Source organism: Nuphar pumila, chromosome 16 (assembly GCF_984573655.1).
Source record: "Nuphar pumila chromosome 16, dmNupPumi1.hap1.1, whole genome shotgun sequence".
In the NCBI taxonomy this organism is placed as follows: Eukaryota; Viridiplantae; Streptophyta; class Magnoliopsida; order Nymphaeales; family Nymphaeaceae; genus Nuphar; species Nuphar pumila.
The window spans coordinates 7,630,794-7,654,639 of record NC_143264.1 but is presented as its reverse complement, the minus strand read 5'-3'; the positions used below and the strand labels follow the sequence as shown (position 1 = coordinate 7,654,639).

Genomic DNA, 23,846 nt, shown 5'->3' with positions numbered 1-23,846 from the left:
ACTTTTGGAACACAAAAATTTTGAGAATCTTTAAAAGAGCCAATACTTGAAATTTTCAAAAAAGTTCCATCGGCCGTTGAGACACAAGAGTCCTTTGAATTGATGCAAACATCACTAAGTGCATTCTCATGAGGGGTCATATGAAAAGAAGCTCCGGAATCAAGGATCCAAGAATACGTACCGGGTGATGATGTCGAAGCAATGGCCGCACCCGATGTGGAGGAAGAAACTTTAAGCATTTGTTGGAGAGCCATAGATATTTGTCCAAGAGTTTCTTTAATGTCATTGTTTTTGCCTTCATCTTCTTTGGAGGTGGTTTCTTCAAGAGAGGCTACTTTAGGCTTGAAGGCTCCCATAAGCTTTGGACAAACGGGTCTAATGTGACCTGGCTCATTGCAATAATGACAAACAATCATTTTTCTTCCTCCATTGTAGTTCCCTTGTTTCCCAAAATGAGGAGGCTTATAGGTTCTAACATTGTTACCCGGTTTGGATACGGCAAGGACTTCATCAACATGCTTACTCATGCCAAGCCTTGTCTCCTCTTGAGTGATTTCGGCAATAGCATCCTCAATAGGAGGAAAAATAGATCTATGGAGAAGTGAGGATCTCACTTGCTCAAATTCGGGGCGTAGCCCAAAAAGAAATTGAAACAATCGCTCTTGTTCCATTTGTTTTTGTCTTAAATCAACATCTTCCATAGAAACCCACTTTGGCTCTAAAAGAGCCAATTCATCCCATAGTGGGTTAAGGGCACTATAGTAGTCTTGAATGCTAGAATCACCTTGCTTGGTGGTTCTAACTTTTTCTTGCAAGAAGTATGCTCTTGCAAGATCCTTTTGGGTATACATACCCCTCATAAAGGACCAAGCCTCATTGGCTCGACGAAATTTAGCTATATTAGCACATACCTTAAGCTCCACATTGTTCATAAACCACGCAAGGATTTTTGCGTGATTGCTTTCCCAATCTTCTACTTCCTTTTGATGATTTTCAATGGCCTTGAGACGAGCATCTCCCTCAAGAGCTTTTTCTTGATCTTCTTCCATTTTTGTGAGCATAAGCTTCGGTTCCGGAACGGTCCCCATGACATAACCCCAAAGCTTCTTCCCTTTGAGATTATTCTCCATTGCCGATGCCCACATCATATAGTTCTTTCCATTGAGTTTGAAAAAAAGATCAATCTTTGTCTCCATGATGTTGCCAAGAAGTGAGAAGATGTCCACCAAAATAAGAGATACACGAACCACACCTTTCCTTCAAGAATCGAGTGGCTCTGATACCATGTAATGAGATATTGCGGAAATATAAAGAGTGCATACAAGCACATACAACAATGAATAAAAGAGAAAATATCACAAGTCCACGAAGGGACAATACAAGCACAAGCCTTTAAGAAGGCAACAATATACAAAGCCTCTTATTGAAATGAGAGAGGAGCTCTCCAAGATGAAAATACACAAGGGGATCACCCCTATTTATACAAGAGAAGGAGGAAAAAGGAGGGCCAAAGGGCCTCAAAAGGAGAGCCAAAAGGGGGCTCCCATAGAGTCGTTGGGAGCCCCCAACGGTCACATTTGTGACCGTTGGGGGCTCCAACGACTTCTATGTTGGAGCCCCTTTTGGTCCTCAAAAATAATAAAAAGAAAAATAAAAAAATAAATAATAAAAATTACATTTGATCAAAAAGGAAAAAATAGTTGTTTTCTAAAACAACTGTGAAATTACAAAAATACCCCTATCGGGTATTGATGTAATAAACAGAATATATATATATGTATATATATATATGTATATATATATATAATAGGTACATTTTAACAATATCATGACTAGCTCAAAAATTATATCTTAGTCATTAGGTTATGTATCCCCTCAACTTAACTGTTAACGTTTAGCATAAACCATGCTACAAGATCAACAATAGCACCTCAATCAAGGTGACTGCATTCAATCATGTCAAAAGGCTCATCAGAAGCAGAAGAGCTGTGGCACTCCACAATCATCATCATGACTGATTGGTGACTATGCCCTCAAGTAGCAGAGGCTCTAAAATGAACAAAGTCCTTTACACTGTTAAAAGCTGATAATCCAAAAGCCATTGAAGGAAGGCAAAATGTCAGCCAGCCCTTTCTTTTTAATTTTCCTTTTTTTTATGATATGCAGGCTGGGGTTGGCCTCTCAGGTCTTGAACATGAGACTCTTTGTTGTGATAGTGCTACTTTACAATCCAGCTATCTCATTCTTTTAGGCCTGTCAACATGTCACCTAGCCCATGTCGACAGACCTAAACAGAAATTCCACAGGTTCCCATGTTGATCATCTATGTCACATAGGTGTGGGTGCGTGGTTGCGGCACTTTAAAAAAATTGGGGTGCGTGGTTGTGGGAGGGTATAAATTTGCGCGATGCGGCACCTTTACTAAGGGGCTTATGGTTTTCCACATTAACTGAAAACAAAAAGAATAAATTAGAATAGTTGAATGCATTTTCTGTGCATGAACTACAGCAAAAAGAGAGACAAAATTTGTGCATATGTGCATTTTTATAGTTTCATGTTGTATCACGCGAGAGACGAGATAAGAAGAAGAAGAGGAGAACGAGAGAGCAAAAAAAATCCATACCTGTTTCGGGGCTCCACCACGCGAGAGAGAATGTTGTGAGCCTGTGAGAGCCGTGAGGGAGAGAAGGCTGCCGTGAGGGAGAGAAGGCTGTGAGAAAAAAACAGAGATAGGGGGTGAGAAAAAATAAACACATAAAGGGGTCGGTAGGGCTTTGTTTAAGTCCTAATTTTTTGGTTGAATGAGGGTTTTGACCCTCATTTGACCAAATAAATTGAGGCGTGTACGCCTCAGTCCGAGGTGCGCCTCGCCTCAAGGCCTATGAGGCGCACACCTCATGGGTATTGCGCTTTATACCTGCGCCTCAAGGCACAAAGGTCCTCGCCTTGAGGCGCGTTTTTAATAACATTGATGTGCACCTTATGACCCAATTTGTATAAAATTTGGACTTATTTGTTTTTATGTATTTTTTCATCTCTCTTCCATTTTATTTTTATTTGTTAATTTTTGTACGCACCTTTATCCTGAGAAAATAGTGAGAAATTGGCCTTTGCCATTAATTTCTTTCCCATACTTATTTTTCTCTTTCACGAACCACTTTCTCATTTATATTTCACTACACTGGATGTAATTTTTTAATTCATTTTTAATTCATGGTGTAATTTCAGCTACTCTGCGGCGTATATCCAGCTTTGAAGCCCTTCAGTCAGCAACTAAGTAAGAGTTTGCCTAGTGCTTGATTATTATGTTCATCTAAATACATAACTAGTTTCAGATGTAGTTCACCAACTTGATCAAGGTGATTGCAACAGCATTCTATTACTCTTTATAAATACAACTAAGGCATGCTCTTGTCAACGCATTTTGGTTGATGAAGGATGTAAAGTTGGAACTGTAACTGAGATCTCTTGCACATAAATCTGTTGCATTTTAGTCTGTATTTTGCAATCACTCATAAAAGCCAGGTGCCATCTGCAACTAGGTGGACCTCATATGTTATATTTATTGACGTGACCCTAAAATGTTCTCTTTACAGTGCCTCTAGTTCTCTGCACTTTTAAAGTGCATGTCATGTGCATGATTACTCTATCTATTGGCATCTTAACTGAAGTGTGTTATGAAATTTTTTTATAAGATCGACAGTTTTAATTTGTTTCTGTGATCTTTCTTCAGTACTTAGATTGACTGGCATAGGTGTACTAGGTGTTCGTATGGCTAAAAGTTGCTAGTTACTTTACATGCTGAGATTCTGGTTTCTCCCTCTTTTATTATATATTAGGAAAGTTGATTCAGTTTTAAGAAGGATTAAGAGATTCGTGTTGGTGATCATTGTTAAAAATGTAATATATACATATATATATATATATATTTGTTATTTTTATTTTTATCTTTATAGGTATTTTTTGTATCTAGTTCAATAGGAACTAGATACACTGTTCAGTCAAGTTTCTAGTTGGAACTTGACTGAAGTATAGCTGTTGGACTCTAGTCCAACGGCTATAATAAGAGCCATTGGACTAGAGTCCAACGTCTCTTTTGATGAGAGCTCAAAATGAGCTCTCCTCTCTTACTTCTCTTAGTATAAATAAGGGTGAACCCCTTCGATGTAACTTCTTCAAATGCTTCTTAAGCATTTTTGTGTATGAATAAAATATTATTCTTTTCAAGTATTCTTTCATTTATACCCTTTCATGGGTTATGCTTGTAGTGTCTCCAATAGACATTTGTTGCGAGTTTCTTCGTGCATTTATGGAAGACCACCATTTCATTACATGGTATCAAAGCACTGAATTCTCTCTTTTTTGCTTATCTACTCTTCTCCTATCTTTCTTTTCGTTTTCTCTTTCCTTTATAAAAGATGGATGATAATGATAAGATCACCATCATGCCCATGAAATTAAATGACACAAATTATGTAACGTAGGCTTCCATCATGAAGCACCACATTTGGGGAAAAGGGTTGTGGGGCATAGTGGATGGCTCCGATTCGGAACCTAAACTAGTTCTCATAAATGTCGAGAACGATAAAGAAGTACCTCTATCGGAAGGAGAAAAGGATAAAGCTATAGCAACATATGACAAAAAGTGGAAGGAATGGAGGATAGGGCATGCCAAAATTATGTCATGGCTAATCAATAGCGTCGACATAAAGAAATGCTCTAGCCTCGCTAAATTTGAGCATGCTAATAAAGCTTAGCAATTTGCAAGACAAAGAAAAGTTTCCTTTATTGTTCATACTATAGAGGAATTTACTATAGAAGAGAAGAGACTTAGAAAAAATACTCCAAAATCGGAAGATGATTCCGTTCTAGCTGTGTCTAGACCGGGAAACCATGTACACTCTTATAGGCCACCTCATTTCAATAGACAAAATGATGACTTTGACAAAAGAAAAGTCATTTGCCACCATTGTCGTGAACCAGGGAACTATAGGCCCCAGTGTCCTAAGCTAAGAGAGCTAAGAGGAAAAGAAGAAAAGAAAGTTGCGTCTGTTGAATCGAAATCCAAAGATCAAGATGCACCGATTTCTATAGCTCAATTAATAGAGATTCTTCAACCTCTTCTCAAAGGAGCTTTCTCTTCTGAAGCCTCAACCAGAACAACTGTTTCTTCCTTATCCGATCCAGGTAACCTTCCTTGGCTCTTTGACTCTGTTGCTTCCTTTTATGACTCCAAATATCAATAGTTTATCCGAATGTTCCAAAAATAAGTCAAGTGTGTCAAATGTTTTTTCAGCTGATGGAACCTCTATTGAAATAGAAGGAATATAAAATTTTGAAAATTTTCATAAAACTAGGCAATTTTTTATTCCAAAAGTTAGATATATTCTTAAACTAAATATAAATCTTTTATCTGTTTCTCAAATATCTGATTATGGATGTAATGTTTCCTTCTCTTCTCATGGTTGTTGGGTACATGATCGCCAGTCAGAGAAGCTGATTGGGGAAGGCCATAGAGAATGAGTACTCTATTACATGGATTTTTTGGAATTGTCTAAGAATGCTTTCTGTTATAATATTCAAAAAATATAGTTGGATTTATGACACAAAAGACTTGGTCATCCATATATGGCCAAAATCCAATATTTTTCAAGTTTAGGAAAATTTTGTAATTCTGAGCATAATTTCACTTGTAAAGATTGTATTCTTGGCAAAATGAAAAGATTACCATTTTATGATATAACATTCGTTTCTTCCAGACCACTTGAATTAATACATTTGGATGTTTGTGTGAAATTGTCTACGAAGAGACAATACATAAACAAGCATAAAAACTTTATAAAAGAAGTGCACGAAAGCACTCTCACAACACTTGAACAAAATACACAAAAAGTGTATAAATAATAAACATGCAATAATGCATGTATTTCAATATATAAAAGCAAATGCTTGAGACTCTCAAGCTTAGGAAATACAAGGGGGGAACACCCCTATTTATACAAATGTTAGAAGGTGCAAAGGGGGGCTCCCAAAGGAGTCGTTGGGAGCCCCCAACGGTCACATTTGTGACCGTTGGGGGCCCCCAACGACTCTATTGGGGGATCCCCAATGCACATAAAAGAAATCAAAAAATAAAAATAAAAAGGAAATTACAAAAGTAAAAAATAAAAAGAAAATTACAGCATATTCTAAAAGTGAATATGCGCAAAACAGGAAATGACAGAAATGCCCTTTCGGGTAAAAATATATAAATATATATATTTATATATATAGAGATATATGTACATATAATATATTATATGTAAATATATCTCTATGTATATAAATATATATATTTATATTTACAATGATTTTAGGAGTTACATTTTAACACCCCCCCTCAAACTTACGGTGTGATAACCGCAAGTTTGTCAAGAAGGAAATGAAATCTGGGCGAACATAGAGCTTTTGTGAAGAAGTCGGCAAGTTGATACTCAGATGCCACATATGGCAGATCAATGACCTTCTTCAAGTATTCCTCTCGGACATAATGACAATCCATCTCTATATGCTTTGTTCGCTCGTGAAATGTGTGGTTCTTGGCAATGTAGATGGCACTTTTATTGTCACAGCATAGCTTTGTTGGTTCTTTGACAACTACTCCCATATCTTCCAAAAGACGTCGAATCCATACTATTCCCATGGTGGTAGATGCCATGGCTCTGTATTCGGCTTCAGTGGATGATAAGGAGACATTCTGTTGCTTTTTACATCGCCACGAGATCAAGGATTCTCTTAAAAAAATACAAAAACCAGTGGTGGAGTGACGGTTACTAGGGTCACCTCCCCAATCTGAGTCATTATAAGCAAGCAATTTTAATTCAGAAGAAGAGGATAGGAATACTCCCTTATTCACTGTTCCCTTCAAGTATCTGATGATGCGAAGTACAACACCCATATGGACGGTTGTAGGAGCATGTTGAAACTGACTGGCGATGTGTATAGCATGTGACAAATCGGGTCGAGTAATGCTAAGATACATTAAAGAACCTACCAACTGTCTGTAGGGAGTAGGATCAGTTAGAGGAACACCGTCGTCAATCTTCATTTTGGCTCCCACAACTTCAGGAGTTTCACATACTTTGTCATCAGAAATCCCTGATCTGTCAATAATCTCACAAGCAAGTTTAGACTGAGATAGAAAATAACCACGTTGCGAATAGGCAACCTCAATTCCAAGAAAATATGTCAGAAAACCTAAGTCTGACATCTCAAATTTTGAAGTCAAGACGGACTTAATACCCTTAACTCCTTGTATACCATCACCTGTGATTAACATGTCATCAACATATAATAACAATATTACAATCCATGCTTTAGATTTTCTAGTAAATAGAGCAGTATCAGTATAACATGAGGAGAAACCATTTTCCAGCATTACACTGGTAAATCTGTCATACCAGGCTTTGGGGGCCTGTTTCAAACCATAAAGGGCCTTTCGAAGACGAAGGACTTTATTTTTAGGGATCTCCATGCCAGGTGGAGCATCCATATACACTTCTTCATTAAGATCACCATTTAAAAAGGCATTTTTCACATCCATTTGAAAGATATTCCAATTTTTGATAGATGCAATAGTGATAAGACACCTAACTGTAACCATTCGGGCTACAGGAGCAAAAGTTTCTTCATAATCAATCCCATACTCTTGCCCATACCCTTTTGCAACTAAGCGAGCCTTATACCTTTCAAGTGATCCGTCACTCTTAGTTTTAACTTTAAATACCCATCGACAACCTATAGTTTTCTTTCCTATAGGTAGAGATTGAAAATCCCACGTTTCAGCCCTTTTAAGAGCACTAAGTTCATTTTGCATAGCTTCTTGCCATTCTATACATTTCTTTGCTTCTTCAAAGTTTCTGGGTTTAAAATAAGAATGAATGGCACTAAGACAAGCCCTATATCAGGGCGAAAAGGAATCAAAGGAGACAAAACGAGTGGGAGGTCTCCTATTCCTCTCAGACCTTCGGTGATCGAGAACAGGAATGAGTTCACTATATTGGTCAATAGCACTTCTAAAGGTGTTTTGGTTTCTACGAAAGTATGTTATAGGATCATTAGAAATCCTGTCTTCTTGTTGGTTATGCTCTTCGATATTATTTTCAATGTTCTCATCATGGTTTGATGACATATCATCATCACTGGATGTATCATCATTACTAGATAATAAGTCAAAAAGGAAGGAATAATCAAAATTTTCTTGTTGAGAAACATTTTTTTCAAATCCACTTTCATTTTCCAAAAAAGTTACATTTCTAGAAACATATAATTTATCTTCTCGAAGATCATAGCATCGAAATCCCTTTTGAGTTTCGGAATATCCAAGAAAAGCGCAGGGGATAGCCTTGGGAGAGAGTTTGTCATTCTTATCCGTAAGAATGAAACACTTACACCCGAAGACTCGTAACCTATTATAATTTGGTTCGAGTTTATACAAGATCTCAAAAGGAGATATTTTTCCTAATATTCTAGAAGGCAAACGATTTATTAGATAAACAGAAGCAAGAGCAGCTTCAGCCCAAAAATTTTTTGGTATGTTTTGAGAAATAAGAAGGGTTCTAGTGGTCTCAATAATATGTCTATGTTTTCTTTCGGCCAACCCATTCTGTTGGGGGGTTTTAGGACAAGATCTTTGGTGAATAATTCATTGATCTTCAAGATATATTTTAAATTGGTTGGAGAGATATTCTCCTCCAGAATCACTTCTAAAAATCTTTATGTTACTATTAAATTGATTCTTGATCATCGAATGGAAAGTTCTAAAGCATGAAAAGACTTTATGTTTGAATTTAAGAAAAAAGATCCATGAATATCTAGAGAAATCATCCACAAAAATAACATAATAAAAAAAACCTCCTTTTGAGACAACAGGTGCTGGTCCCCAAACATCGGAATGAATAATTTCAAAAGGTTTTGATGAGAACATAGTTCTTTGCTCAAAAGGTAAACTTTTCATTTTTCCGAGAATACAGTCATTACAAGAAAATGAACTTTTACATAGGTCTTTTGCAAAATGTAAGTAAGACAACTTGGTGATATTAGGATGACCAAGTCTTTTGTGCCACATGTTTATATCTTTGTTTCGGGCAACATTACAAAAAGATTTTGGAACTCGAAGAGATTCCATGTAGTATAAATCGCCTTTTCTAAAGCCTTCCCCAATCAATTTCCCGGACAGACGATCCTGTATTAAACATTTATCACATGAAAATTTAATATCACAACCATGATCCGAGAGTTGAGAAACAGAAAGAAGATTTAAATTAAGTTTAGGTATAAATCTAATTTTTGGAATAAAAAAATCTTGAGTTTCAAAATTACCTATTCCTTTAATTTCAAGAGAAGTTCCATCCGCAGTGGAAACAAAGGATGGAGAAGCATTTTTTGAGTAATCGGAAAGTGAAAACATGTTTGGGGACATATGAAAGGATGCACCTGAGTCCAAAAGCCAAGAGACTTTACCTGGAATGGAAGAAGTAGACACGGCGGCACCGGATGTAGCTCCCTTGAGAAGAGGTTGAAGGGCTTCCATTATTTGGTTCAACGAGAGTGACCCACTTGATGATGCCTCTTCCTTTTGTGGTGCGCCGGTGGTGGCCATAGCAAGAAGCTTCTTCCATTTGGGACATACTGGCTTGATATGCCCCGGTTCTTTACAAAAGTGACATATAGTCTTGCTATAGTCCCGCTTCCCTCTTTGTCCACCATCTCCTCCTTGATTTTGGAATTTAAAGTGAGGAGGACGATAGGTCTTTACATTATTTCCGGGTCTTGATACGGCATTAACCTCATTATTTTCTTCATAATTACAAGGAACCATAAGAACACTTGGTCCTTGTTTACATAAATTCATACGAGTCTCCTCACCACTTAATTTGGTGAGAACATCTTCAAGAGAGGGAGGAGTAAATGAGGATAGAAGTGATGACCTTATTTGCTCAAATTCCGGTCTCAACCCATTCAAAAAATTGAAGAAACGATCTTCTTCAAGTTGCTTGTGGCGGAGTTCAATTGCCTCTCCACTCCATTTTGGTTCAAGCATAGAGAGCTCATCCCAAATAGAGGAAAGATCGGCAAAATATTCCCTAATAGACATTTCACCTTGAGTAAGGGAGAGAGCCTTCTTTTGAAGGTAATACTTATGAGATAGGTCTCTTGATGTATACATCTTCTCGAGATAATGCCAAGCTTCCGATGCCTTTTTGAATTTGATAATGTTGGCATTAATCTTCGTTTCGACGGATGCGAAGAACCAAGAAAGAATCTTAAAGTTCTTCATTTCCCATTCGTCGTGTTTCTTTGAGTATTCTTCAAGAGCTTTGATCCTTTCCTCTCCCTCAAGAATCTTGATTTCACTTCCGTCCATTATGGTTATCTTGGGTTCCGGCTCCGGAATTGTTCCTTGCACATAACCCCACAATCCTTTTCCTTTTATGTGGGCCTCCATATTCCCGGCCCAAATATGATAGTTGGACCCATTCAATTTGAAGCCAAGGGCAAAGTGAGACTCTTTCTCACCCATTAAGACGTAGAGAGAAGAAGAAAAAAGACGTACCAATCCGATGTTTCAACTTCTTCTTAGCACAAGATCCACCTAAAATATTTGAGAAGCAAGATCCACCACTTCAATCTCAAAAAATCCGAAGGCACGGTTTTTGAGGCACTCGAACAAAGGCGGATCTCACGATCTCCAATCACCAACCGAGCTCTGATCCCATGTGAAATTGTCTACGAAGAGACAATACATAAACAAGCATAAAAACTTTATAAAAGAAGTGCACGAAAGCACTCTCACAACACTTGAACAAAATACACAAAAAGTGTATAAATAATAAACATGCAATAATGCATGTATTTCAATATATAAAAGCAAATGCTTGAGACTCTCAAGCTTAGGAAATACAAGGGGGGAACACCCCTATTTATACAAATGTTAGAAGGTGCAAAGGGGGGCTCCCAAAGGAGTCGTTGGGAGCCCCCAACGGTCACATTTGTGACCGTTGGGGGCCCCCAACGACTCTATTGGGGGATCCCCAATGCACATAAAAGAAATCAAAAAATAAAAATAAAAAGGAAATTACAAAAGTAAAAAATAAAAAGAAAATTACAGCATATTCTAAAAGTGAATATGCGCAAAACAGGAAATGACAGAAATGCCCTTTCGGGTAAAAATATATAAATATATATATTTATATATATAGAGATATATGTACATATAATATATTATATGTAAATATATCTCTATGTATATAAATATATATATTTATATTTACAATGATTTTAGAAGCTACATTTTAACAGTTTGGGGTCCTGCACCAATTGTTTCCAAAGGTAGATTTGCATATTATGTTATTTTTATTGATGATTTTTCTAGATATACTTGGATTTATTTTCTTAAATATAAATCTGAGGGTTTTTTTCATATTTTCAAATATTTCATAACATGGTTAAAAACAAGTTTCAAAATGATATTTTCATTTTTCGCACGGATTCGGGGGAAGAATTTATGTCCAAAGAATTCAAAGATTATCTTAATTTGCATGGCAATAGACTGGCTGAACGTAAACATCGACACATCATGGAAACAACTAGGACATTATTGACAGCAAACCAAGTTCCAAAGGAATTTTGGGCAAAAGTTGTCCTAACTACTACACATCTTATTAATTGAATGCCATCTTCCTCTTTGGAAAATATAACTCCAATTGAACAACTTGTAAATCTTGCTCTAGATTGAGAGTGTTTGGATGTAAGTGATTTGTTTTTTACTGACAAGAATGACAAACTCTCTTCTCGTGCGATTCCCTGTGCCTTTTTATGATATGCCGATAATAAAAAAGGTTATCGGTGTTTTGATCTTCAAAATAAAAAATTATATGTATCAAGAAATATCTCTTTTCTAAAAAAAGAGAGCTTCTTTGATTTTGAAAAACTTAAGAAAGTTACTAAATACTCTTTTATAATAGGTTTAACATCAAAAGATAATGAATATGATCTTGAATGTGACTTTGACAATGATCAAACTACTATTGATCTTGAACACAATGATGACAATGAAGAGCTAATTCATAGAGATGTTGGTTTACAATATTCAAGACGAAGAGAACGAAACCTTGCATGTGCACTTGAAAAATATTCTGATATACCAACCAGAAGGTCATCCAGAGTATCAAGGCCTCCTGAAAAGTTTGTCATACGAATCTTTTTCACCTACATATAGGGCAGTTATTGCACTAATGCATTCATATGTTGAATCATCTTCGTACTCTCAAGCCAAAAATTATGTAGAACAGGTAGAAGCCATGCAAATTGAGTTAGATGCTCTTGAAAAAGCCTTCACTTGGACTATTCAAGATATTCATCTAGGTAAGAAACCTATAGGTTGTCGTTGGGTTTACGAAGTCAAAACCAAGAGTGATGAAACTCTTGAAAGGTATAAAACCCGACTACTGGTCAAAGGCTATGCCCAAGAATATGGCATCGATTATGAAGAAACTTTTGCACTAGTTGCTCGTATGACCACTGTCAGAACCCTAATTGCCTTGACTTCCATTAAAAAATGGCTCATATTTCAGATGAATGTCAAAAATGCATTTCTCAATGGAAACCTAGTTGAAGAAGTATACATGGAAGCTCCACCTAATATTAATATCCCTAATGGTAAAGCTCTTTGCTTAGAAAAGACTCTTTATGGTCTTAAACAAACACCAAAAGCTTATTATAATAGGTTTAGTCATGTTATTCTTGACATTGGTTTTCAATCATGTTTGACTGACACTGCTTTATTTGTTAAGAATTTTGATGCAGAAATTATAGTGCTTCTCCTTTATGTGGATGGCGTGATTATCACCGAAAGCGATAAACAGGGAGTTGAAAACATCAAAAATCTTCTTAAAACTCATTTTGAAATGACTGATTTAGGTCTATTAAGATATTTTTTAAGAATTGAAATTGCTTATTCCCCTCGTGGGTATTTAATGTCTCAATCTAAATTTGCTTTTGATATTGTTTCAAGGTTTGGAATTACAGATGATAAGAAAGTAGACACTCGAGAAGTTATTAATGTTAGAATGAAAATTGATGATGGGGAACCTCTTGATGATGTCACTCCTTACAGACAACTTATCAGAGCACTTTCTACCTTTCCATTACCAGATTAGACATTGCACACGCTGTACACACAGTCATCCAGTTCCAACATGTTCACACCTCTGTTCATATGAGAGTTGTTTTGCGTATTATTAGATACATCAAGTCCACTCTTTCACAAGAACTTTTTTTATCTGCAACCTCGCCACTAGATTTAATTGCACATACTGATGCTGATTGGGGAGACGATCCTAATAACAGACACTCAACCACAGTTTTTTGTGTTTTATTAGGTGAATCTTTAATACCGTGGAGATGCAAAAAGCAACAAAAGGTCTCTCTTTCATCCACCGAAGTTGAATACCGAGTCATGGTAACTACGATCATGAAAGTAGTTTGACCCAGACGTCTGCTTGCCGACATGGGAGTTGAAGCTATACAAGCTTCACGTATGTGCTTTGACAACAAGAGTGTGATCTATATTGCAAGCAACCGAACATTTTATGAGCACACCAAACATATTGAAATGGACTATCAATACGTTAGAGAGGAGTATCTAAATGAAACTATTGATCTGCCATATGTTACATCAGAGTATCAATTAGCAGACTTCTTCATCAAACCTCTCCCGGCTCCCCGATTTCACTTCCTCTTAGGCAAACTTTCGCTCATTGTACCGTAAGTTTGAGGGAGAGTGTTAAAAATGTAATATATATATATATATATTGTTATTCTATTTTTATCTTTTGTTATTTTTATTTTTATCTTTATAGGTATTTTTTGCATCTAGTTCACTAGAACTTGACTGAAGTATAGCGGTTGGACTCTAGTCCAACGACTATAATAAGGACGTCTCTTTTGAGGAGAGCTCAAAATGAGCTCTCCTCTCTTGCTTCTCTTAGTATAAATAGGGGTGAACCCCTTCAATGTAACCTACTTCAAATGCTTCTTAAGCATTTTTGTGTATGAATAAAATATTATTCTTTTCAAGTGTTCTTTCATTTATACCAAGGTTTTAAAACCCGTGACTCGGGACTCAACTGGTTCTTTATTGACTCGTGACTTGGCGGGTCAACTCGGTGACTCGGACCGGGTTTTGTTAACTTTTGATTTTAAAAGAAAAACAATTTATAATTTGTCTCAAACCATGTTTTTCAGTAAACAAGAGATCCTTGGGTTGTGTAAAGGCATGTAATCACTGAAACTGGGAGAGAGATGTGACTCTTTCTTAGGTTGCTTTTGAACTGATAACAATTGGCATCAACTAAATTAGCTTGGTTTTTGCTTGTATTACTTCCTGGGTTTGTCATTTTCTAGTTAAACCATTCATAGAGAGCAATAGCATTGAAAAATGCATAGGTTGATCTCTGCCAGACTATCTCATAGGAATATTCCCAACTTACCAGTTACCCTTGTGTCATGCCCCCTTATACAGTATTCTTAATGAAAAATTGAACAACAATGGCATGCCATGTGTCCTTTTTGTTGTCCATGTGACCATATATAAATGTATATCCTTGACAAATGAACAAAGGTCATTAAAAGCAACTAATGCTGTAGCAAAAAACTCTAGGATATCCTGCTAAATAGCCTTCAAATTTCTTTTTTAGACAAAGGACTATGGAGTAAGTTGAAGAATAACTATGGTGTCAGTTGAAAAATATGAAATTAAGTGGCATGACAAAAATTCTCGAAAGAGATGCAGCATATAAAATCCTGGTTGTTCACTCCCAAACAGAGCTAAAACTCTTTTCCCTATGAACACTGGCTCCTAATGTTGTTTTTTATGAATTAGCGAGATTTTTGTATTTTGATGGTTCTGTGCATTGTCAAGCAACCAAGAACTTATGTGAAGCTCTGTTGACATTTGTCTTATTGGTAGAAATTTATGAAAACATTACGAATCCTCTCTTGAGTGACTTCTAGCTACTGGCTACTACAAGGCCAATTACCAGTTTCCAACATATACTTAGTTCCTTAATTTTATGCTTATGATAATACATGATGAATATTATAGTTGATTATGCTATGATAGTGATACTTAGTACCTGTTACGAAGTTAACACACACACACAGGGAAGATCCAAGAGCACACATACCACAAATCCAATGAGCACATCAGTCCACCAAATCAGCCAACACAAGGACCACTAAGGACACACTCACAAGAGACCCTAAGGGTCTGTCTGATTGCTTGTCCAAGATTGGACAGACCCTTAGAACATAACAGACAAAACATATGTTCTGTCTGTAACAACCGTACTTCGTCCCATGTTTGTTTAACTCAAATAAAAAATCAAATTTCAAGCATCCGAGAACTCATCCGAGTCAGGCCGAGTCAAACCGAGTCAAGCCGAGTCAGGCCCGAGTCAAGGCCGAGTTTGCCTTGCCGGGTTGACTCGTTGGAGGGCCGAGCCGAGTCAGCCGAGTCAACGAGTTGACTCGACGAGTTTTAAAACCATGATTTATACCCTTTCATGGGTTATGCTTGTAGTGTCTTCAATACACATTTGTTGTGAGTTTCTTGGTGCATTTGTGGAAGACCACCATTTCATTACAATCATAAAGGAAAGAGATTTGTGTTGGTCGGTATTAAGGGAACTATTTTTAAAGAATGTCTAACCACTTTTAACCTGGAGAATGTAGGTCTTTCATGTTGTGCCTACTGACCTCAATATAAGAGTATACTCATCCTTCAGTATCACAGTCATGCACAAGTACATGTGCTTTATGTTTGTGATGGTCGAGGTTATGGATCATCAGGTTTTCCATGCATGCACGTACACACACACGCGCACACACACACACACACACACACACACACACACACAAACTGAATGCTCACAGCTAACTACAACAGAAACTAGGTGATCCCTGCAAACTATTCACAAGCTAAACCCACTATCCTAGAAGTGGATGCTGCAGCAGTTCTGCAAATGACCATTCTTGGACTTTGTTATCCTCCAACACTTAATTTTACTACACAATTCAAATGACAGCGAGGTCATACTAGACTGCTTCTGTGATGACACATTATGGGCTATGTGCTTTCTATTGGATCCAATCAAAAGCCATGCAAAGGGATGGGGATCAAGCTGTCCTCTTCCATAGTAGTTCCTGTAATGAAATATGCGGAAGAATCCAAGAATGCTAAAGCATTCACTATGTCCCACACGGACAAATGCAACAAGCATAAGAGAGGAAATCCACTAAGGGATATACGAAAGGCCTTATAAAAAGGCTACACACATGAAAAATAATATCACTATTATTGAAGAGGAGCTCTCAAGAGCAATACAACATACAAGGGGGGTTCCCCCTATTTATAAGAAAAGGAGACCAAAGGGGCTCCCAATAGAGTCGTTGGGAGCCCCCAACGGTCACAATTGTGACCGTTGGGGGCCCCAACGACTCCATTGTGGGGCCCCTTTTCGGTATCCAAAATACATTTTAAAAAATAAAAAAACAAAAATAAAAAACAGCAAAATAAAAGAAATAAAACAAGTACCCCTATTGGGTACTTGTGAAATGACCATAATACCCCTATCGGGTATTATGGTGAATATACATCTATATTTATATATATATATATATATAGATGTATTATTACATATGTTTTAACACCCCCCCTCAAACTTTACGGGGGAATGACCGAAAGTTTGCCAAGGAGGAACAAGAAGCGAGGAGCAGGCAGGGCTTTGGTGAAGAAATCTGCAAGTTGATATTCTGAAGTGACATATGGCAGTGTAACTGTCCCACAAAGATATTCATCACGTACATAATGACAGTCCATTTCAATATGTTTAGTCCTCTCATGGAAAGTGTGGTTGCTGGCAATGTAGATGGCACTTTTGTTGTCGCAACAAAGCTTCGAAGCCTCGTTAATTTCGACTCCCATATCTTGAAGAAGACTTCGAAGCCACACCAGCTCCATTGTAGTAGTTGCCATAGCCCTGTATTCTGCTTCAGTAGAAGACAATGAGACTTTCTGTTGTTTCTTGCACCTCCAAGCAATTAGCGAATCTCCTAGGAAAACACAAAAGCCAGTAGTTGAGATTCGATCATTTGGGTTTCCTCCCCAGTCAGCATCAGTATAAGCTAGTAAATCTAAGGAAGAGATTGAGGATAGGAATAACCCTTTAGTCAAAGTATTTTTAATATATCGAATGCTCCGGAGCACAGCACTCATATGCACAGATGTAGGAGCATGCTTAAATTGGCTTGCAGAGTGCACAACATGAGCAATATCCGGCCTGGTGATAGTCAGATAGGTGAGGGAGCCTATGAGTTGCCTGTAGGGCGTAGGATCATCCAGCAGAACTCCATCCTTAGTTTAGCATTGATAACCTCGGGAGTCTCCACCTTTTTATCATCTGAAATCCCAGATTTGGAACATATGTCTGCAGCAAGCTTCATCTGTGACAATATATACCCTCGAGGAGAGTATGCAACTTCTATACCAAGAAAGTACCTGAGAAAACCAGATCAGACATATCAAAATTATGTTTTAACATATTTTTAACTTTAAGAATACCACTTTCATCATTGCCAGTGATGATCATATCATCAACATAAAGCAGAAGGATGATGATACTATTACCTGCACGTTTAACAAAAAGAGCAGTGTCAGTATAACATGAACGAAATCCCAATTGTAACATGATAGCACTAAATCTATCATACCAAGCCTTAGGGGCTTGTTTAAGACCATATAAAGCTTTTAATAACCGAAGGGTTTGACCTTGGTTAACACTGATTCCCGGCGGAGGGTCCATATATACTTCTTCATTCAACTGACCATTAAGAAAGACATTTTTAACATCTAATTGGAATATAGGCCATTTCTTAGATGATGCTACCGCAATTAAAGTTCTAACGCTTGTCATGCGAGCCACGGGAGCAAAAGTCTCCTCATAATCGATGCCATACTCTTGTGAGTATCCCTTAGCAACTAATCTAGCTTTATAACGCTCTAGGGAACCATCACTTTTTGTTTTGACTTTGTAGACCCATCGACATCCTATAGCTTTCTTATTTGGAGGAAGGTGAACTATTTCCCAAGTTTTAGCTTTATTTAAAGCATCTAGTTCAACTTTCATTGCTTCAACCCAATGAGGTATACTTTTTGCTTGATTATAATGGGAAGGTTCATAGTAAGAATGCAAGGCTATTAGACAAGCTCTATATTTAGGTGAGAGAGTTTCATATGAGACAAACCTATTAGGTGGAATTGATTCTCTAGAAGAACGCCTAAGGGAGGTCTCTTCTAGGGGTTCATTAAGCCGCAAGAATTTTTCTAAAGCACTAATAGGTTGGGCTTCCTCACGCCGAGTGTATACTTGGAGATTGTCACCATTAGTTGGTGATACATCATTATCATGAGAATCATGAGTATTTTCTAAAACTTCTGGATGACTCAAAGAGTCATCATTTGAATCTTCTAAAAGATCATTAATAAACATATAATCAATTTCATTTGATTTTTCCAATATGTCAAATCCATTTTCATCTTCTAAAAAGGTTACATCTTTGGAGACAAATAACTTATTGTTTTTATGATCAAAGCATCTATAGCCTTTTTTATTTTCACCATATCCTAAAAATACACATTCTATTGCTTTAGGTGACAATTTATCTCTTTTATGTAAAAGAACAAAGCATTTACACCCAAAAATCCGAAGACGATTGTAGTCGGGTGTCATATTAAAAAGTTTTTCATAAGGAGAGATATTGTTCAATTTTGAAGATGACATCCTATTGATTAAATAGGTGGAGGTTAACACGGCTTCGGCCCAAAAATTTTTAGGAATATTTTTAGAAATGAGTAAGGATCTAGTGGTTTCCAAAATATGCCTATGTTTTCTTTCCGCTAGACTGTTTTGTTGAGGAGTTTTTGGGCAAGATTTTTTATGACAAATGCCATGTTGTTTTAGATATGATTGAAAATCATTTGATAAGTACTCTCGACCCGAATCGGATCTAAGAATGGATATTTGACTTTGAAATTGATTTTGAATTTTTGCATGAAATTCTTTAAAGAAGTTAAAAACTTCCGATTTAAAGTTAAGAAAATAAATCCATACATATTTAGTATAATCATCAATAAAAGTAACATAATATGAATAACCACCTTTAGATAGAACCGGAGATGGCCCCCAAACATCGGAATGCACCAATTCAAAAGGTCTTGTTGTCACAAAGGATCTAATAGGAAAAGGAGTAGACTTCATTTTGCCAAAAATGCAATCTTTGCAATTGATATCTTTTTCTTTACAAAACTTGTGTCCAAAAGGAAAAAGATACATTTTAGAGTAACTTGGATGTCCAAGCCTTTTATGCCAAGTTTCAATATTTTTGTCTTGGACATAAGTACAAAATGAGGTATTTGGAAGCATTAAATTATCCATAAAATAAAGGTCTCCCTTCCTATGGCCTTGCCCAATCCGCTTCCCGGACCGGAGATCCTGCACAAAGCACCCTTGGGATGAGAAAGATATTTTACATCCATGGTCGGCTATTTGAGAAACGGAAAAGAGGTTAAGATTTAATTTTGGAACTATTCTAACTTTTGGAACAAGGAAATTTTGAACATTTTTAGAATCAAGAGTTCCAACACCATTTATTTTGAGAAAAGTTCCATCGGCCGTAGAGACACAAGACATTTTTGAATTGGTGTGCACATTGGTTAATGCATTTTCATGAGGGGTCATGTGAAAAGAAGCTCCGGAATCTAAAATCCAAAAGTACGTACCGGGAGGTGATGATGAGGCAATTGCGGCACCGGAGGTAGAAGAAGTAGCCTTTAGAATTTGTTGGAGAGCCAAGGAAATTTGTCCAAGAGTATCTTTGAGATCCCCGTTCTTGCCATCATCTTCCTTGGTAGATGATTCTTCAACGGAAGCCACCTTTGGCTTGAATGCTCCATTTAGCTTTGGGCAAACGGGTTTAATATGCCCCGGCTCATAACAATGATGACATATAATCATTTTTCTTCCACCACTCCCTTGCTTACCAAAATGAGGTGGTTTGTATGTTTTGACATGATTGCCGGGTTTAGATACGGAAAGAACTTCATCAATGCTTTTACCCATATTATGCCTAGTCTCTTCTTGAGTAATCTCGGCAATAGCCTCTTCTAAGGGAGAAAACGTGGATCTATGGAGAAGTGAGGATCTAACTTGTTCAAATTCGGGACGAAGCCCAAATAAAAATTGAAACAATCTATCTTGTTCCATTTGTTTTTGTCTTAGTACCACATCCTCCATAGACACCCATTTAAGCTCTAAAAGAGCCAATTCATCCCACAAAGGATTTAGAGCACTATAATAGTCTTGTATTCTCATGTCACCTTGTTTTGTGGTTCTCACTTTTTCTTGCAAAAAATAAGCTCTTGCAAGATCCTTTTGGGTAAACATACCCTTCATAAAAAACCAAGCTTCATTTGCCCGACGGAATTTTGCAATATTTGCACATACCTTAAGTTCAACATTATTCATAAACCATGCTAGGATTTTTGCATGGTTACTCTCCCAATCTTCCATTTGATGATGATAATCTTCAATAGCCTTGAGACGAGCATCGCCTTCAAGTGCTTTCTCTTGATCTTCTTCCATCTTTGTGAGCTTAAGTTGGGGTTCCGGAATGGTCCCCATTACATAACCCCAAAGCTTCTTCCCTTTGAGATTATTCTCCATTGCGGATGCCCACATCATGTAATTTTTCTCATTAAGCTTGAATGATAGATCGATCTTGACTTCCATTGCTACAAAATGGAGGTGAGAGAGAAAAAAAAGAAGTAGAGAGATACACGATTTTACCTTAGAAGATCGTATGGCTCTGATACCATGTAATGAAATATGCGGAAGAATCCAAGAATGCTAAAGCATTCACTATGTCCCACACGGACAAATGCAACAAGCATAAGAGAGGAAATCCACTAAGGGATATACGAAAGGCCTTATAAAAAGGCTACACACATGAAAAATAATATCACTATTATTGAAGAGGAGCTCTCAAGAGCAATACAACATACAAGGGGGGTTCCCCCTATTTATAAGAAAAGGAGACCAAAGGGGCTCCCAATAGAGTCGTTGGGAGCCCCCAACGGTCACAATTGTGACCGTTGGGGGCCCCAACGACTCCATTGTGGGGCCCCTTTTCGGTATCCAAAATACATTTTAAAAAATAAAAAAACAAAAATAAAAAACAGCAAAATAAAAGAAATAAAACAAGTACCCCTATTGGGTACTTGTGAAATGACCATAATACCCCTATCGGGTATTATGGTGAATATACATCTATATTTATATATATATAGATGTATTATTACATATGTTTTAACAGTTCCCTGGGTGAAAAATTTGTTGAAATTCAACTCCCAAAAGCCTTAACCATTTTAAATGTCCACTTCCTATTAAATGATTGCCAAAAGCAAAGTGGTAGTTTACCTTCATAGTCAAATCCTGTATGATATTCAAATGTCTAGTCGAACAAACAATTTAGCTGTCATTTAGCCAATTATTATCCTAATAACTTGTTTGCTTGATATCATTGGCTTATTCCTAACAATTTCACATGTACATGCCACCATTATCTCATATTATCTATGACTGCATGGGATCTTCAAGCAGATTCTGTGCGTATTTAGCATTTTGTCTGTGCCTTAGTTATTCCGCAAAATAAGATGAATATATTCTGTTAACTGAATTGCCCCGGAACCAAGGGACAATTGGAATACTCATCTTTGGGATTTTATGTAGGACAATTCCAAAAGATTTTGTGAGGTTGGATCAGGATATCCTGTCACCATTAGCTGGAAAGAAGCAGCTGTACACGTATGAGATGTTGGACTTTTGGGAGCAGATCAAGACACCAGGGTATGAGGACTATTCAATTCCATTATTTGTTATCTGTGGCATCACCTGGTTGACTGCATAATCAAAATAGTTACTCTAATGTCTTTTTGTAGGATGTCCCTCAAATCTTCAGGTTTATACCTTTCCTATTTCAGGCACACTTGCCCCAACCTTTTGGCAAGTGGTGACGGCACTAGAAGTGCTACTATAATTGGTAATGTTTATATTCATCCTTCTGCAAAAGTTCATCCTACCGCAAAGGTGATCAGCTTCACATTCTGTCTTCACATTATTACTCACATTTTCCTTTAGTATTGACTTCCCCGACTTCTTCATGAACAGATTGGTCCGAATGTGTCAATATCTGCAAATGCTCGTATTGGAGCTGGTGCAAGACTTAGCAGTTGTATCATTCTAGATGATGTTGAAGTCCAGGTCGGCTTTAATGCTGTAACAGAAAGTGCATTAATTATCTATATGTACAAATTGATAATATTGCAATGCTTGTTATATCAACAGGAACATGCTTTGGTTATTCATGCCATCTTAGGTTGGAAGTCATCTATAGGAAGATGGTCACGAGTTCAGGTAAATTTTTGCTTCCCTTTTCCTCTGATCAATAATACCAACTTCTGCGACCTTTTTCCCTTCTCTTTTTCCTTTTTTTTGTCTCCCAGACATCTAAACTGCCTTAGCTTCTGGTAATATTACAGAAAATATTCTGAAGTTATCGAATGACTCGTGTTAGTTAAAGTAAGACCACCTAATTAACCATGTCATATGATCTTGTAGGAATTTCTAGGTGTTAGCTGTAAAAATTCGATTAGTTAATTCAGTTAAGGTCATTGAATAGAGTGGAAGAGGCAGGGGGTCTGGTCTGTATGCAACATGCCATCATATTTGGGTTTGTCATCTTTTGCCATATCGGACACGATCCTTCAGCTAAGTGCTTTATGAAGCCAAGACATGTCCAGATTGCTATGATTCATGGCTTATGATCAGTTTACTGCTGAAAACTGTGATGGTTTAATTCAGAGTGGCTGGCTAGCTATTGGCCTTTTTTATTTGTTTTAGTTAATCATTTTCTTCTGAGTAACCATTGTTTAATCTTTGGAATACAATATACATGTTCCTTTAACCTCTCTGTCTACCTAGCCACTGTAATCATTGCAACTCTTACAACTAGTTCTGAGCTTATTATATTTCATCATTGCGTTAATTGTTTATGGGCCTTTGGATTGCTAAACCAGCTGCCTTTCTCAATGATCTGTAGTGTTCTCTGCTGATTTTCATGTTAAAGATATATTGCAGTACATGAAATTGCTTGAATTAAATCTTGGTCTTGGTTAATATTCTCAGGGAGTAGAAGCTTACAATGCAAAACTTGGAATAACAATCTTAGGTACAAACTGATCTCTTGTCTTATGCAATGGTGAGGTTGTTTGTTCATTTGCACAAGATAATAAACCAGCTTGACAGTGAGGCTGATAGTCTGAATCATTGTCTCAAATGTAGGGGAGTCCGTGACTGTGGAGGATGAAGTGGTGGTTGGCAACTGTATCGTGCTGCCTCATAAGACCCTAAATACGAGTGTACTGGAGGAAATTATTTTATAGGAAAAAAACTCCCGTACAGGGTGTTATCCAGTTTTCCTCCCCACCTTTTCATGAACAGATTCAAATAGAATCACAAGTTCAGCTTCAGCGCTTCACCCATTCTTATTTTCCCATTGTATTTTCATCATATGAACTGAATAAAAATAACCATTTTGAAATCATATAAGGTTCGAGATTAATACAACATTGCCGAAGTTCTTGTGTGTGTGTGTGTGTGTGTGTGTGTGTGAGAGAGAGAGAGAGAGAG

General features: G+C 37.1%; 1 protein-coding gene across 2 annotated transcripts in view; it reads left to right on the top strand.

The window, feature by feature from the left end:
* The window catches only part of LOC149812836 (uncharacterized), a 46,719-nt gene extending 22,959 nt beyond the window's left edge, over positions 1–23,760 (top strand). Inside the window, exons 9-15 of one of the 2 annotated variants that reach the window (XM_089992398.1) lie at positions 3,229–3,277; positions 21,888–22,004; positions 22,139–22,244; positions 22,326–22,418; positions 22,503–22,571; positions 23,343–23,385; positions 23,499–23,760. In XM_089992398.1, the coding sequence (XP_089848524.1) occupies positions 3,229–3,277; positions 21,888–22,004; positions 22,139–22,244; positions 22,326–22,418; positions 22,503–22,571; positions 23,343–23,385; positions 23,499–23,599 (578 nt within the window). In that variant the 3' untranslated portion in view covers positions 23,600–23,760. Of the gene's footprint in view, positions 1–3,228; positions 3,278–21,887; positions 22,005–22,096; positions 22,245–22,325; positions 22,419–22,502; positions 22,572–23,342; positions 23,386–23,498 lie in introns of both variants that reach the window. The other variant, XM_089992397.1, reaches the window with a different exon arrangement.
* Positions 23,761–23,846: the final 86 nt, after the last annotated feature.